This window comes from Thermobia domestica, chromosome 13 (genome assembly GCF_964235325.1).
Source record: "Thermobia domestica chromosome 13, izTheDome1.hap1.1, whole genome shotgun sequence".
Classification (NCBI taxonomy): domain Eukaryota; kingdom Metazoa; phylum Arthropoda; class Insecta; order Zygentoma; family Lepismatidae; genus Thermobia; species Thermobia domestica.
The window spans coordinates 164,354,801-164,372,657 of NC_137466.1; the positions used below are offsets into that span (position 1 = coordinate 164,354,801).

The 17,857-nt window shown below is 35.3% G+C and overlaps 1 protein-coding gene across 1 annotated transcript in view; it reads right to left on the reverse strand.

Moving 5' to 3' along the window:
- Positions 1-1,144: 1,144 nt before the first annotated feature.
- Positions 1,145-17,857, reverse strand: part of LOC145668705 (sodium-coupled monocarboxylate transporter 1-like) — a 168,564-nt gene continuing 151,851 nt past the window's right edge. The window contains exons 14-15 of the mRNA XM_081736803.1: positions 2,312-2,537; positions 1,145-1,276 (exon numbers count right to left, since the gene is read on the reverse strand). Of these exons, the coding sequence (XP_081592929.1) occupies positions 1,214-1,276; positions 2,312-2,537 (289 nt within the window). The 3' untranslated portion in view covers positions 1,145-1,213. The remainder of the gene's footprint in view (positions 1,277-2,311; positions 2,538-17,857) is intronic.

Below are 17,857 nucleotides of genomic sequence, written 5' to 3' on the forward strand. Positions count from 1 at the left end.
ATGTTTGTTACTATATTTGTGTTAAATATCAACAAATGTATAATGCTACTTCAACTCTATATTTTGAATTAATTGTTAAAATGGTGGTGTTAAGTAAAATACATGACATGAGTTATTTTAGCAAAACACTATTGGTGTTGTTTCTGCTATTTCTACAAAGATATTTGCTTTCTTATTAGACGGATAAGATTTATGAGAAGTAATAAAGTGATGTATAACGAGCAAAGCTTTGCTTATAGCAAAAAGATAAAAAGTAATATAAGTTCTCAGATAGTAATGATATTCTTGGAAGGCATTGAGCACGCTTAAAATAACAGTACCGGTATACCTGAGTCTGTCTATTATCCGGGATTTTGAGGCGGTTGTAATTCTTATTCTTAGCAAATGAGAGGTTTTACTTACCACTGATGAATAATACAGTTATTAATAATATTTTAATGTTCTGCGTTCACTCTGCAGTTGAGGTATTACTAACAGCACATAGCATATAACGAAAGATCACCTTGGCACTGTTCCAATTTCCATGTTGCTTCGTTCATTTTCCTAGTTCTGTAACACTACAGCGGCGTTTTCACACCACTCAACACTGTTCCTGAGTCAAATCGGTAACATTAGACTTCTTGTATTGAAATAACATACTAAAGGCTAGTCATGCTGGGATAACTGATCTGTGCTAAAATTGGGTTACTTTAACATTATCATATATTTTGGTTGTGTTCAAAATCTCCCTTCCCCAATAAGTAGAAGTATTAAATTTGATACTTTTTCTAAAGGACCTGACTCATCCCAGGACTCATCCCAGGACTTGGCTCACCTTTGGTGTCTGGAGTCCCTAGCTCGAAGTTTGTGGTGGGCAACATCGTATCCACGAGTTTTCTCGAGGTAATCCCGTTTCCTCGCAATATCTCATTCCACCAATTCTTCCATCACTCACTTGCTTTAATCATTGTCTCCCTTAGCCAAAAGGGCATAATTGTGGGACATTTTTCTTTTCTTCTAGATGCGTGGTTTCTCGTACGTATAGTCTTTTGCTACTTCCATGAGACAACCCTGATTATTATATTCATTTACTCTCACCTAATTCTAAGAGTGAATGGTAAATATTCTAGGTTTAAGGTAACTCTTAAATATTAATAACTTCAGATCGATATATAAAAATATGCGTTTATTTTTCAGGTACATTTTGTTTCTCATTCTGTATTGTAGCTGCGAATCATGTGAAAGAAATTCCAGACTCCAATAGTTTCTGTTCAACAGTAATGGTTTCATCTGAATCCTGTTAAAAATAAGTAAATAAATTAATAAATAAGCTCTACAAAAAGAACTATATATATATATATATATATATATATATATATATATATATATATAAGGAAAAGTAGAACAATACATTTACAAAATAAATCAGAACTAGGTAATTACGCAGGGGTGGGCCTTGCGGATCCGTACTTTTCCCTCGGAATTCTAACCGTTCTCCAAATTCAGTTTAATTTTAGGAGCAATTTTACAAATTTGGATATAATTTATTCTCCTGGATCCCCTCGAAACGCAAAATATGCGTTATAATTTGCTGTAAACGGTATAGCACCTGTTCCAACTTTTGCGTTTCGTTGAGATTTGCTCAATTTTTTTTTTTTTTTTCGAAGACTGGTACGTAATAACTCCTATGGTTACTAGTAGTTTAAAAACGATGCTGAGGAACGCTTCGTTGATATGACAAAAGGTAAGGAAGTTGAAGTAAATATTACAATAAGTATTCAGAAAATTCGTTTTAAAGAAGGTCCTAGCAGTACAAACAGTAAGCGTAAGATTGAGAAACGGTAGGCTAGTCGTCACAAATGGTCACTTTGCCAATGAGTGAAGTTCGTTTTTTTATTTTTTGAAACAGGGCACTTTTATAGGAATTTCGTTATGAATTTTTTATCTCGTTTTGTATTGCAGCAATGATTACCGTTTTTATATTATTATCATAAGTGTCTGGCGGGGGCTGGCCTACACATTAGCATCATTTTGTCAGCGTAGGAGACTGCAAGGGTTGGCAGAGTCTTGCAAAGTCATTTTTTTCATATTTTAAAATGATTTTTTTGTGTGTCTTGTTCTTCTTCGACGAATATGGCGGAAATTTCACAAATATGTGGTTTATAAGTTTTCCAACGGTGTATGAATCATGACTGATAATTAGGGGGATCACCAGAGCTCCCAACATGAGAGTCTACGATTTTGTTAAAATTGCTGATGGGTGTCTAAATGTTAATATACAAGTAAGATATTCAAATTGGTAAAACCGAATTAAAAATAAAAGTATACTTACTGATTGACTATTGTTCTTAAAGTTACACCGTAATCTTTTTTGTAGATGATGTGGCAATTGTTTAAAACACCATTTAGCTGCGGGAGATAAGAGTTCTGGATCTACTTTCTGTGGGTCCTCTAGTCCGGAAAGAAAACTGACTACCATTCCAAGGCATATTGTTAGAAAAAATCCTGTTGGTGTGTACCACATGTAAGAGAGCTTGTATAGAGGAAATGCATCATTTCTGCAAAATAAATATTTAGTTTAACAAACACGTATTTTAGTCCCGAGTAATTATTACTTATATACATGGACTTATATGCCGAAAGTTTTTAGATACTAAAATTCAAATAGCATTGCAGTACTGAAACGTATCACGTTTAAAAGCATATGCTGTCTAGTGGTGAAAAGTATAACTGCAAGTCTGCAGGTTTGTTTGTTTGAAAATTAGATTGCTAGAAGTGTAGGTTTATTTCAGCCTGTCAGTTGGCAACAATGGAGCTCAAGCAACTTTTACGATTTTAAGTTCAATTTAACGCAAGAGCAGTGCCATGATCGCTTCGAAAACCGCTTCGGGGATTCTCCCTTCACACACAACCGTTTTTAATTAGTTTGCGGAGTTTAAACGCTGTTGATAAACCCTGACAGATGAACCTCGCTCTGGGTGCTGTAGCACCGCAGTTACGGATGAAAATGTCGAAGCAGTAAGAAATCTTGTAAAAGAGGATCGCCATATTACGCACGATAAAAGTGAGTCAACCTTGAAAACTGGATCAACTGCAGCCCAGTCTATAATAAAAGATTATCTCGGCCTTTCCAAGCGTTGCAATTGCTGGGTCCCACATGTGCTTACGTCTGAGCAAAGAGATGGCTACGTGGATGCTTATACTGTATGCTTAAAAGATTTTTGCAGGGGAAAGTAAAGATTCATAATTTCGTCACATGTGACAAAATAATGATTTACACCATGGCCCCGAAACAAAACAGTAGTCGACAGAATGTCTTATAGTTGGTAGTTACAGTGGCATCTTTTTTCTCTAAGACCGGTCATGCAGCAACTATACAGTATCGATGTACACCGACAGTAGAGTGGTACGTTACTTATTGCCTTTTAAGTGTCTTTGAAGCTTGGAGATCTGCCTACCGAAAGTCTCCACTGTCTCATTTTCTTCTTTATCACGACAATGCACGGCCACATTCAGCAGCGATAACTTTGGAGTTTCTAGAGGAAAATGTAGACTGTATTCTACCGCACTCGGGTTATTCTACAGATTTGGCTCCGTATGACTTTGCCTTTTTCCCAAAACTCAAGAAAACGTTTCGAGGACACCGCTTTGAAACAAGAGAGGTTATCGCAGCGTTTAATAATGGAATTTCTGATATTCCAAAAATGAATATTTTAAAATATATAACTCTAGGTTTTTAAGAATGCAAAAGTGCATTGGTCTTTGAGAATTATTTTGAGAAATTGTAAAAGGTTTTTTTGTAAATTGATTTTTCAGAGTATCTAAAAACTTTCGGCATGTCTCTTAAAATACGAGAAATTCCTTTTATAATAAGCCTTACACACACACACACACACACACACATATATATATATATATATATATATATATATATATATATATATATATATATATATATATATATATATATATATATAAAAGGAATCCTGACTGATCGACTCCCAGGCCAAACCGTTTAAGTTACAAACTTGAAATCTGGACAGGGCATAGGATTTGTGATGTAAGGTCCCAGTAAGGAAGGATTTTTGGAAATTCGGCGAGTACAAGAGAAAAGAGAGGTGGTAATTATTGTCTTAAGATGTTCAAATCTCGGAATCTCTGTGTGTTAGAGACATGAAATTTGGTAAATGGACTTGTCCTTTAAAATCATTAGAAAGAAAAAATTGTGGGGTTACAATTGTTATAATTGGATGGTCACATCCCTAAATTCGTTAAGGTTAAAGACATGAAATTTGGCATTTAGATTTTTCGTTTAAAGTAATTAGAAACATATTTCAGCGTTTTTTGTTGATATTTTCCTTGAAGGGAAGAAAAATGCCGGGCAGATAAAAGCAGTGGCGGTTGCAATTACTACAATGAGGTGATCATATCTCCAAATCCCTTAAGGTTAGAGGCATGAAAATTGGTATTTAGCCTTTAATATAAATATAAAATAATTAAATATATGTTGAAGCTTTTTTTAATGTTCCCCTTAGAAGAAAATAAAAAGTCTGGAAGGAAAAGGGTTGGGGTTGTAATTGATAAAATAACATGGTCATATCTTGAAATCCCTTAAGAGTAGAGGTATTAACTAAAGACATCTTTAAGCGTTTTTTAAACGTTTTTCTTAGAAGAGAAGAAAATATCCAGGAAAGAAAAAGAGTGAAGGTTGCAGTTGTTATGATAAGATGGCTATATGTCGAAATCCCTTAAGATTAGAGATTTGTTAGTGATACAAAAATTGCGAGACTGTAGGCCGAGTGAATGCGGGGTTTGGGAGACGAAGTTCCCAGCTAGTTACTAGGAATGGACTAGGTAGGAGACCCAAAACTCAGAGTAGGAGATTACGAGGAACATCAGTGGCCCAAGATCAGGTTCGGAGTACGAAACTATTCTTTGCGTCATCGATCTGTCTTCAAAGACGAAACAATTGAATTAGCATGCTCACACGAGACTACTACGACTTATTGCAACTGGATTCCATCACTGACGTCAAGCCATGAGACATCCAGTTGGACTGATGTCCACTCCAGTTATACTATGAAAATTTAATTAGTTTTACGAAAGCTATCGTATGACATATTCTCTAAGTCGCAGGGAGGGAGTTGAATTCATTCCTTCATCCTCGGCTCATTCTATATCCAAACATTGAGGATATAGGAGAAAGCTTCAGATCCTATATCGCGCAACGCATTCATTTATTCATTTGTAATTCATTCTTAAATTGTAGATAGACTTTTACTCCATGCAGTGGGGTGATTGGGAAGCCTAAAAGAAAGTATATACTGTATTGCTTCAAACTCGAAACATTTTTGTGAAAGGTATCAGAGAAAATTATTTTCTTAATATTATATCATTTCAATAATAACACTTGCGGAAACTTGCCTCTTTTTACAACATTATCCTTGATAAGTTTCAACCGTATCCATTGCGGATGATTAGGACCCTAGTAGCAGAGAACTTACAAAACGCTTGTTGTAAGCTTGAATGCAAGTTGGCCAAGCTTGCATCCAGCTTGATTGGAAAACGTGCAAGCATGCCGCAAGCTGGATTCCAGTAACGAAGTTACATGGGGGCAACCTTGTATTCAGTGTTCCATTCAAGATTGACTCTAACGTTTTACAAGTCATATCAAGTCAATAGCCAATGAACGGCCAGTGATGTTATGACACTCTGCGAAGAATCTAAAGCATCGCTTACAAGTACAACAAAAAGGCAAATTATATGAAAGCATGCGTTTCAAGTACAAGCATAGAAAGCCAAAAGCCAAGCAATCGCCAACTGCTGAAAAGCTTTCTTGCTACTAGGGGATACCCTAAGGAATGTATGCACTACGTTTTGTCGAATTCAAATAATTTTTTAAGTAGTTTTTTTTTAATCAGAAAATGGTGTTCTATAAGCGAAAACTTGCAACATGGGGTGGATTCTATTCCCTTTTACTTCTTTATTCCTGATCAATTCTTGCAACATCAAACAAAGTTATTTCTCAAGATTGGAGGGAGGCATATACCAAGCGCCATTAAAATCAAATAAATTTTACGAGAGTTATGGTGAAAGAGACAGACGGACGGACAAATACACAAATGGTTGTTGCGTCAAGTGGTAGAAATTAGTTTTGTTCGTTTCAATTATGTGTATATTTAGTTTCAGATGCTTATTTCCATATTTTATTAATGGAAGAAAATCTAGAACATCCTTACTTTTCATTGGATCATATTTGTTGCCCTATATTATTATCTTATCTAAGAAAAAAAAGAAAGAAAAAGATAAAATGTAACAGAATGAAACTAGCTCTAAAACTATAATAGGGGTCTACTACATTTTATAACAATTCCTTTGACGAAAAAAAAAATAAATAAATAAAAAGGTGTGTTTGCTGGAGATCCGAACATAGACAAACTGATTGGCAATGGGAACTATGTCCAACTACGCCAAATACTCATTTGGTGGAGTTTTGTTATAAACTTGAACCATTCCAATGATTTTTATATTTCTATTATGTGGAAATCGACATACGTACAATAGTTTTTGTTTTCCTTGCTTGTTACACTATATGTGTTGCATTTGCATATTTTGTTATAGTTTACTAAGATTCACAGCTTAAAAAAAATAATAAAGTCAACTAAATGATGAAAACTGATTTTCTCATACCTTCCATTGCTTCAAGGGACAAAAGATACTATCCCGCGAGAAACATGAATTTTATTTTGTGACAGATATTACGTCTCCCACAGATGACTCTCTACGTTCGCTGCATGGTGCTTTCTACTGTCATCCGCTTTGTCTGGAAGCAGGGTTGCCACATTCGATACTCGCGATGATGCCGAACACGGGTCTGAATTATGCTAGATTTTTGTAAATTATGCCAGATTTTCAAATTATCTTTCCTAACTAATTTTAAAGACCCACCCCTACTTATCTTCATTATTTGAATGAAATATTTTAACTGTATTCATGTACAAAACTAATATGACGCTGTCAGGAATGATAATGAAATAAATTGGTAAATGGCTCATTATAGGGCAGGAAGGTCGAATTTATATCTATTGTAGGAATGGATAACATCTTAAGAAATATATGAACAATATGCCGCTTCCGACACAGCCCTGAAGCATTTCTTTTAGTGTATAACTAGCTGTCCCCTGATGCTCATATCCCTTCCCTCTCAAGCTGTAAATTGAAAGGTACAGAAACATCCAAAATAACCACACATTCAGGTTGCAGTTCACAGTAATAAAACTATGGGTAAGTGAATGTGTTTTGCAGGATCACGTTTTGCTATTTTTGAACATTTCTCTGAATTCAATACTACTGGTTTCATTGCTCCAACCTTCGCTTCAACTAATAATAATAATAATAATAATAATAATAATAATAATAATAATAATAATAATAATAATAATAATAATAATAATAATAATAATAATAATTCCCGACAGTCCTTAAACCATCTAAATTTTCGTTCTTTTTCTGTTCTCCAGAGGGAAGAATGAAATTATGCTAGATTTGGCCAAGATGCTAAAGTCAAGATGCTAGATGCTAAATGCATGTGAATTATGCTAGATCTAGCACCAAGATGCTAGATATGGCTTCACTGTCTGGAAGCTACTAGATTAACGTAAACACCACCAGACATGATTTTTCTCTTTTCGTGTACTCAATATGCTTGGAAAAGAAATTGCTGTTAGTACCATCTCTATGCATAGGTATTTTTTTTTAAAATCTAAAATAGGGCATAGGAGTGTACTCATTGAGCCGACGGACTTGATCACACGTCATTTGACTTTCTCCCGTAAAACCAGTCATTTTCATTAATCAATCAGCACTCTTTTGCTATTATTTCTTTTCCTAGCTCCACCCATCTTTCTCTAATTTCAAGTTTAAGCTTTCACGTGGATAAGCGATTAGCGTACGCGCTTTTGGCAAGGGAGACCCGGGTACACTTCCCAGCGGGAGCTCATATGGTTCGGATCTCTCACATTAAGCTGTAGTTCCCTTATATTGTTTCACTGCTGAAAGGGGCGCTAAAATAAAATAAAATCTAATTTTAAGTTGCTTGCAACGCTTTAAATTTCTGACAAGTAGGGTTACCACCTGTCCCGAAATAGGCAGAGCATCCCGAATTGTAAAGACTTTTGGCGTTCTGAATGATGGGACGCCAAATTATCCAAAATAATTACAAAAATACAATTGAAATTCTTAATGATTTTTTAAATTTCAACCCAAATTACTTCCCACACAGCAAGGAATATTTCCTCAATCAAAAGAAAATATTTTCCTTGGTTTCCAAAAGATTTTCCTTCTCTGAAGATATCCATGCTGGTTTCCCCAATGTATTCCGAATATTTCCCGAAAATATTTTCCCAAAAATGTTTGTAAAACATTTTAGAAATTACCTGGAGTACATTTTGAGAATGCTTGCCGGAAAGTAAAACCAGGAAAATATTCACAAAATATATTAGAAATATTGTTTTGGATCTAATTTAATATGTTTTCACTGTTGAGAAGGGAAATATTTTCGAAATGATACTAAAAATGTTTTCCATATATGATACGGAAAGCAATTAAACGAAATATATTCCACATATTTAAAAAATGTTTTCTAATACGTTATTTGTAATATTTTCTATTTTTACGAGAAAACGTATTAAATATATATTTTTAAAAACATTTAGAATATTTTAAAAATAAATTATTTCGTAATATAAGAAATATTTTTCAGAAATATTTTAAAAAGGTTTACTTAATTTTTACAAAAGTATTTTGGTAATCTTCTCCTATAACTTAAATTAAATATTTTCGTATGATATTTTAGTATTATTTCCAGAATATTTTATGGAAGTTTGAATATAAAACTTTAAAACAGGTAAAAGAAAACATTAAAAATGAATAGAAAATGTTTTCCATTGTGTTTTGGAAGATATTTTGTGTCTTTAGTGAACAACATTTTCTGATATAGGTCTATTATAGAAACATTTTTACATGTTTTCAGAATATACTCTTCCGTTACTGGAGAAAACATATTCCTTGTTATATCTGAGAAGTATCCCAAATATATGCCGGAACTGTTTTTTAAAATGTGTTTGGAGAACATTTAATTAACTACGGGAAGCAGTGGCGTTAAATAAGCTTTCCGGGCTTAATCCTCCCCCGAAATTGTTTTACTATATTAAAGTAAATGAAATATCCTGCACAATTTTCACATTTTCAGGAATAAAGTTAGCAAAGATTCCCTCCACGAAACAAAATCGTAAATATGCCACTGAACAGGATGTGCATTTTTAGAACGTTAGTAGGAAAATAATGTATGGAAAATTGTCACAAATTGTAATAGAAATATTGTGTTGAATGTAATGTAATATGTTTTCAATGTTGAGAGCAGGGGTAAAAGTGGATCTGAAAAGGTTGGGGGACGGTAGGTAGCGGATGACGTCACGCCGTTCACCCTGCCTATTTTTGCCCATTGTAATTTTTTTTTTTAGGAACTGGGTAGACGCCGTATATATTTTCTCGAGGTGGGGGCGGCGTCCCCCCGTACTTTTACCCCTAGTTGAGAGAGAAAATGTTTTCTAAGTAACACAAAAAATGTTTTACATACATGATAAAGGAAACAGAATAGGCCTATAAACAGAATAAAATGTTTTCCAACATGTCATTTACATTCTTTTCTATTGTTACAAGAAAACATATGAAATATAATTTTTAAAATATTTCGAATATTTTAAAAATAAATTCGTTCGTAATGTAAGAAATATTTTTAAAACTCCTATTAATTTTGTATGGAAATGTGTTTGTTATCTTGTCCTGTAACTTAAATGAAATATTTTCACGCAATATTTTAGAATTATTTCCAGAATATTTTATCGAATGTTGAATAAATTCTCTCACGAGAGTATCGTAGTAGCATTATTACCAATCAATATACTAATTATAGCAGCACCAAAGAAATATATTTGTTAAAAATTTGAAATTTATGATATCCAGTGTGTGAGATTGCTAATTAGCATCGCTACATCAACCGTCATTTGTTTATCAAAGGTACCAGCATTCCTTGCGCGCTATGTTGAATTCACAAGTCAAGAGAAGAAGGAATATTTAAAAAATAAATAAATAAAATAAAATAAATCTCACTATATTCAGTCATGTTGAAGAAGATATCTTTATATAGAAAAAGTATATTGAAGACGATGATTATGTATATTCCTCGTAATATTCCTTTAACTGAAGAAGATATATGGGAACTTACGGAAATAATCAGCTGAGTTTAACTACCAAACACAACACATAGCCTAAAAGAAGACTTTTCCGAAGTCGGAGGCACACCTCAACACTGTTAATAGTGAAGAAAGAAAGAAAGAAAGACAAGAAAAGTCGGTAAGTATAACGATTACATAAAATAATTTAGTTTTATTGTCTGTATATGTGATTGAGTGTCTGTATAGTATACATGAAGCTGCATCAGTTCCCGAATAAGCAGGACGCTCATATTTTTAGGGATTATTCATTGAGTATGTACGAACTTACAAAGGGGGTAACAAAGCGACTTTTATTTACTTATCGACTGATACGAAAATAAAAAAAGAACGTACCTGTACTTTATATCTGCATGTGTAGTGCCCTTGTACTTTATCTATGACTATGTGTGTGTGGAGGGGGGGATTTAACGCATATCGCATGTCTTGTGCACATGGGTACTTCTTATATTGCACTACGTAGAAAATTTATGGTATTTCATGTAGAAATGGTAATAGAACACAAAAGAAACGCAGATCAGGGGGTTCTCATGTATACTATGTATTATCGAGAAATTTATGTTTACAAATAATTAAAGGTATGGGATGCTAGATTTCTATTTTTCATCTCTATACATAAAATACCGTGAAGGTTTACTTTTGGCTCACCAGTCGAAATAATTGCTGAAAAATAGATTCTTTTAATAATTTTCTTTTTACTGTCGGATTGAGTATAGCCCGCTCCCCCCAGTGATTTTTAACGAATCATAGTGATTCTAACGATTCATACTAGTTCATAATGAATCGGAATCGCATGTTATAAAGATTTAAGATGTAAATCTTGCGGTAAGGAAGCTTTAGTATAAGTAGTAGTAGTAGCTTTAGTAGCGGTAGTAGTAATAGTAGCCTAGTAGTAGTAGTAGTAGTTAGTAGCAATAGTAGTAGTGGTGGTGGTAGTTAGTAGCAATAGTAGTAGGAACGGGTTAGAAGCCCCGCAGGGGTTGGTTTGGTTCTGTTCTCGATATAAGTAGTAGTAGTACTGACTCTTCCAGTTCCGGTGACAAAGAACTGGGGGGAGCGGGGTATACACAAGCCTTATTGTCTCCTAAAGATTTGCGCTAGGCGATTTGAAATACGTCACATGGATTAGATAAAATTCAAAAGGAGCGTCAGAAGTAATTGTCGAAAAAGTATAGTTATTCTTTTATGATTTGCGTATATATATACGTTGCCGGATGTATGACGTAAAAACTACAGTGCAAAAAATATAAATCAGCCTGTACTACGTGGCCATTAAAAAGCACCAATAGGCAGGGATGTAGAACACAGGTTCCTCTTCCCATTTATCTGTAATGAAGACAGAAATCAACGTGCCCTGTGGGGCTCTAACCCGCCTTCACTTGCTAACGCTCGCTCGGCAATATTATGTGAATTAAATATTTTACTTTGGTACAGAAAAGAAACATCTATTAACCTATATGGGGGACCTGTGTTCTAGAAGCTTCCCGCACCAATACTGTCTGAGTCAGAGCATTGCGAAGTTGGAGGTCAGCAGGAGCGAGGGGATGCTTCAAAAGGGAAAATATGCGGGCAAGTCTTTACTTTAGTCAAGGCAGTGACAATGACCAATTGATCTGAACCGGTTTCTGCAGTTACAGTTCCCAAGAAGGCAGTGGCGTAGGGAAGGGGGGCAGAGGGGCCGGGCCCCCCCAAACAGGTCCGACAATGTACTTTGGTACTTTGATGTTTGTAATTTTTTATATATTTTTATGTTTATATATTTTCGTGTTTGTAATTTCTCTATTTATACCTATAACAGCACTTGCCCCCCCCCAAACACACATCCTGGCTACGCTACTGCAAGAAGGAAAGAGAAAACAACGTGCCTTGTGGGGCTCTAACCCGCCTTCACTCGCTAATGCTCATTCGGCAATACTATGTACTAACATAATATCACTGCCTTGCTCAAAGTAAAGAGTTTAAAAAAATGCGTACATTACCATTTTTATGACAGGTTATAATAATTCTGCGTGCAGTTTTACTTCTGGTGTGCCACTCGAAAGCAGTGTTTCTTTCAAAAGTAATGTTTCGGGGGCATTGCTCGTGCTATTCTAGTTATTATTATAAACGTATTATTTTGGTCTGCTCCGGGGAGCCACTGCCCTCCCAAAGACAAGTCTGGAAGAAGCACTGCTCGAAATACTTAGTGAAATATAATTCTTTCGCTACTTTCCTTCTTGTTGTCTATTTAATGATTTTCGCCAAGCGACGTATAAATTTTTCACTTATAAATTCAAGGGGACCGTCAGAATTAATTGTCGAAAAATTACAATTCTTTTACGATTTGCGTATTTATACTGATTCCTGATGTGTGGATAAGAAGCCCAAAAAATACAAACCAATCTGTGTTACGGGGCTACTAAAAAGCACGAATGCCATCTAACCGAGTCAGGGAGGGTGAAGGCGGGGGGCCGAGGGGATGCTTCCGAAGGGAGTAGGCACGTACATTTCTATTTTGGTGATGCGATAATTGCGCGTATATTACCATTTTAAGGACGTATTTACGATTTTTTTTCACGGGAGAAGGGCTTGGCTAACTTTGTTCTCCAAGATAATTCATTTACTTTAATATAGTAAGTACAATTTCAAGGGGCTTAAGCCCGGAAGCCCCCCTTAAATACACCACTGGGTTATAATGATTCTTGGGTTCTCTCGAGCAGACGTTTACGCCGAGAACAAAATTTATAGATAAAATATGATGTGAAATATTTTTCGTAAAGGAATGAGAGTGTTAATGTAAGTTATTTCTATCATTGCACAGCTTATTGAAATGGATTTTGAATGCAAATAGGGTAGAAGTAAGCGGCGGGAATTTCCGGTTCATACGTCAGTTGTGAACATCTGTGATGGCCGTAATGTAAACTTTTTTTTTTTAAAAAAGAATTGTGTAATAAAGAGAGAAGGATTATAAAGTTTCTACAGAGTCATGGTATGGTGAAAGGCGTAAAATCAACTGCGCAAAGTGTGGAAAAGATTTATTCAAGAAGAAAAATTCAGAACAGAGGCAATAGCCCTACATATACTATTTTCTGTCGTAAAGGTAAGAAAGAAAGGCGGTGTAACACTCGTGTATTAGCTGTGAAAGGTATTTTTTTTTTTTTTTAGGATCGAAATTAAGTGTTTTTGAAGATAAGAATAATTACAAATATTGTAAATGTTTTTGCACCATCCTCGTTTATGCGTACCCCCCTGCCTTGTCGCTGACGTGCCTGCTCGCTACGCTGTCGCTCGAGCCCCCCTGCTGTGCTTCTGCCCTGACTCAGATAGCATGCGTGCTTTTTTACTGGCCACCTAACAGAAGTTGTTTCGCTTTTTCTTTTAGAGCTCCTCATTTAGTACATAGGGGGGCGCGGTTGCTCAGTGATAGAGCGTTCACCTCCGGTGCTTGGGGTCCCTGGTTTGATCCCAGCTCGTGCCGTGTGGGTTTTCTCGGGGTTCTCCCGTTTCCTCCCACTTTCTTCATTTCTCATTATCACCGTCTCCTTTAGCCTAACCGTGGGATATTAAACTTAAGGATTTCTTTTCGTTTAGTGCATGTTCTGCAAAAAGAAACCGGAAGATGTAAGAAATGCGTCAAAATTTGGTAAAACAGTCTGCTTGAGTATTACCTAATTCTGCCTGCAGGTTTACTATTGGCGTGCCGCTCGAAATAATTGTTGAAAAATTATAATTCTTTCGCTAATTTTCTTATTTTCTCTTAAATGGTTTGCGGCAGGCGACATGTAAATATTTCACCTGGCATATATAAAATTAAAGGGGGCCATCAGACTAGATTTGCCGAAAGATTACAATTATTCTTTTGCGATTGGCGTATATATATATATATATATATATATATATATATATATATGTATGTGTGTGTGTGTGTGTGTGTGTGTATTGTATTGTGTTCATGGTTTGCCCACTTGGGCCCAGCCCGGAAAAACCCACCTGGGTTTTTGAGCTTTTGGTTGGTATATTATTGGTGCAATTAAGGTGATCAAGTGATTGGAAGTGGTTCTTATTAGATTTTGGACTTTCCTTGGGCGAATTAGTTGCTTTCGCGCTAAGATATACAACATTCAACGTAAGACCCGGGGCGCGGTGGCTCAGTGGTAGAGCGTTCACCTCCAGTGCTTGGGGTCCCTGGTTCGATCCCAGCTCGCGCCGTGTGGACTTTGTGGTGGCAAATACCGTGCTCGTGGGTTTTCTCGGGGTTCTCCCGTTTCCTTCCACTTTCTTCATTCTACCATTTCACTCATTTCTCATTATCATCATCTCCTTTAGCGTAACCGCATAATCGTGGGATGTTAAACTTAAAGATTCCATTTTTTTCAACGTAAGACCTTTATAAAGTTCTGAATGCACTGAATGCATTAAAAAAGCCGTACCTTAGATTCAGAGTGGAAAGAATCATAGAAGTTGTCATTTGAAGAGGGATACACTATGTTTAAAGTATTGTAAAAAAAAAAAAAAAAAAAAAAAAAAAAACTTTCTGGCGCCCTTTTTATTTTTTCTTCGCTTTAAATACATACTATTGTGCCATGAATACTTCTCAGAATCATCTTCCTGTAAACTTTATTTCCCAAAAGCATGTACTACAAGCGCTGTTATAACATTTAAAACACTTTAAAAATCCTTATTTTAGCAAAATGCGCAATTTTCCCATCTTCAAGTGACACGTTCCACTTAAGTGTCCGTGAAAGAGAGAGTTGAACATGTATAGAGTATATTTGAAGGGTAAGGGGAAAATAGAAGGAATGTCACAAAATTATATTTTTGAGAAAACGGTGTTTTAATATCGAAAATCTCGTAAAAAGGCATAGGCTTAATCAAATCTTTTGCATGTTTTTACATAGATATTTTTACATCTACGGATGCATATATATATATACAGGCAAATAGTACCAAAAGTCACCATCACATAGGACAAAGTACCCAATAAAGCACACACATGGACATTCCTTGTTTTTTCCCCTTACCTATCATTTCACCCTTTTACTGAATTGTTCTGTCATGTTGGTAGTTTTCTTGAGCATTTCATGATTCATTCCTATATTCGCGATTTTTTGTATTCTTTGCAATGCAACGTTATCAAAATTATTCATTTGTATAAGGCAAAATAATATGTATGGCCTGCTCCGTGGGGAAAGAAATCAAGCAAGGTAGCGGTCATCAAGGCCTTAGTAACCACCTCGGCATTCACCTGGTACGACTGAGGGAAAAAGGATGATCGGGTCCAGATTTGAGATCAGAGCATTCGGAATGAGACGCTAGTTCTTCATCAACTCAAATACTGCCACATGTTTTCAAATTATTTTTATTATTATTATTTTTTAATATTAGGTTTAATATTTATAAGATGCTATACTTTTTAAAAATAAATGTGTGACCGCTTCAACATGTTACAACGTCCGTAATTAAGCTACAGTCTAAGGTATGTCACTTTCAGCTGTAGCTGTTGTCTTCCTTGCCATTTACATTTTCTTCAGGATGTTACTTTTGTAACACAATATTGTCTTCACAAGCTGCTGTAGGTCCTACACAAACATTTTAAATATTTTTGTAAGTTTAAGATGTAATAATTGATCTTTAATCATTCCCTGCTGTTATTATGTTATTAAACGCTGCCTATTATTTTTATTTTCAGAAACTGTGTAACACAAGACAAACGTAACTAACGATGAGATCGCGTAGATTATTGGTATTTGGCTTCAACATGCCATACAGAGACGAACAAGAAGATCAGTTAAGAATTCAGCTGCAGTTCCACAGAACTTTAACTGACAATTCGCAGCGTCGAATTTATAGTTAGTTGTGGTAATCAAAAGTGACATTATAAAGAAGCAAATACGTTTTCTGGTTATTCAACAATGTAATATTTCTTGAAAGTTGCAAAAAGTGACATTTCGTGAAAAGATCTATTCCCCATGCGCCGTAGATTTGTAGAACATATTTTCAGCAACACATAAATATTGTTGTTGATTTTTTTAAATTAGTGTCAGTGACATAATTTTCTAGAACAAGTGTTTACAAGTTGAAATGTGAATTTCTGATATTTGAGAAAATTGTTCTTAATGTATAGAAACAAATAATACGAGCAGCATGAAGATTCTGCTGAAGAGAATTTAAATAAATAAAGCCAGAATAGTGTACATTTATATTTTTATTTAACTACTAACCGATATAAACTTATATAGATGTATATTTATTATAGTGTACAGTGTAAATTATAACTACATAATGTTAACTTGCTCTCATAATTTTAAGCTGCTTTTATTATTATTATTAACTCAAAATCTTTTTTACACACAGAATGCTTCTGGGTGTTCCACTGCTACTACTGGTATGTGGCCACGCCGTCTATGTATGTTGGGGTGTCTTATGTGATGTTGCGAGGTTCAGACTGCAAATTAGAGCCTTCACAATCATCGCGTGCCAGTTTACAAAGCGGCTATATTGGATTTATTATTTTTAAGATAGGAAAAGGATTGCCAACAATTGTTTCTTGAAATGGATGTCTAAACTTCAATCCTTTTCGTATTAAAAAAAAAAAAAAAAATCCAATACAGCCGCTTTCAAAACTGGCAGGCGACGATTGTGAACACACTGATGTGCAGTTTGAATGTCGTAAGTCACATAAGACACCCCAACATATATGCACGGCGTGTCCACATACCAGTAGTACCAGTGAAACACCCAGAAACATTTTGTGTGTAAATAAGATTTTGAGTTAAAAAAAAAAAATGCTTAAAATTATGAGAGCAAGTTGACATTACACTGTTTATTACATTACACTGTTTACATTGTAGTTATAATTTACACTATTATTATTATTATTATTATTATTATTATTATTATTATTATTAGTAGTAGTAGTAGTAGTAGTAGTAGTAGTAGTATTTTATTTTTATTTTGTTTTTAGTTATTTATTTATTTATTTTTTGGTCTGAGTCTGTGGGCCGCAATGGTTCCTCGTCATGAAGACAGAGTGAGGCAAAGACGTCTAAGCAGGTAAAATTGTACAGAAGAATCTTATGTTTTCTTCCAGCTGCTATGTCACAGCCTGGCCGCCTTGTTTTCAACCCACTATTTGTTCCCAGCAAGAAGCCGTTATACCGTATATGCAGAGTGACGCAAAAGTCCGGAGCCCATAGGCCAACTCGGTTACTATTGCAGGTATGGAAACACGGTAAGATATGTAAGGACTCTTTTAAATTTCAGCAACACTTTTGTTTTTGTACTAGTGTACCGCTCAATAAAGAAAATGCGTTACCATACATCATGTCGGGCTACACGAATGAAAGAATGTGTGGTTTGAAATTAGCTACACCGACAAGAATTGAAAGGAGACACAGTGAAGGATAAACATGCAAATGCAACATCCACGCCAGAGGCGTAGCAACCACGGTGTTGAGGGGGGGGGGGGAGGAGCAGATACGAAGGACGCGAAATTGGGTCTTGCACTATATTTTTCATTGTGTCTTTCCGTTCCCTTTGGTTCAAATAATTTCAAACCACACTTTCTTTCATTCGGTGTTGTCCAACAGTGGCAGCGTTGTACTTTT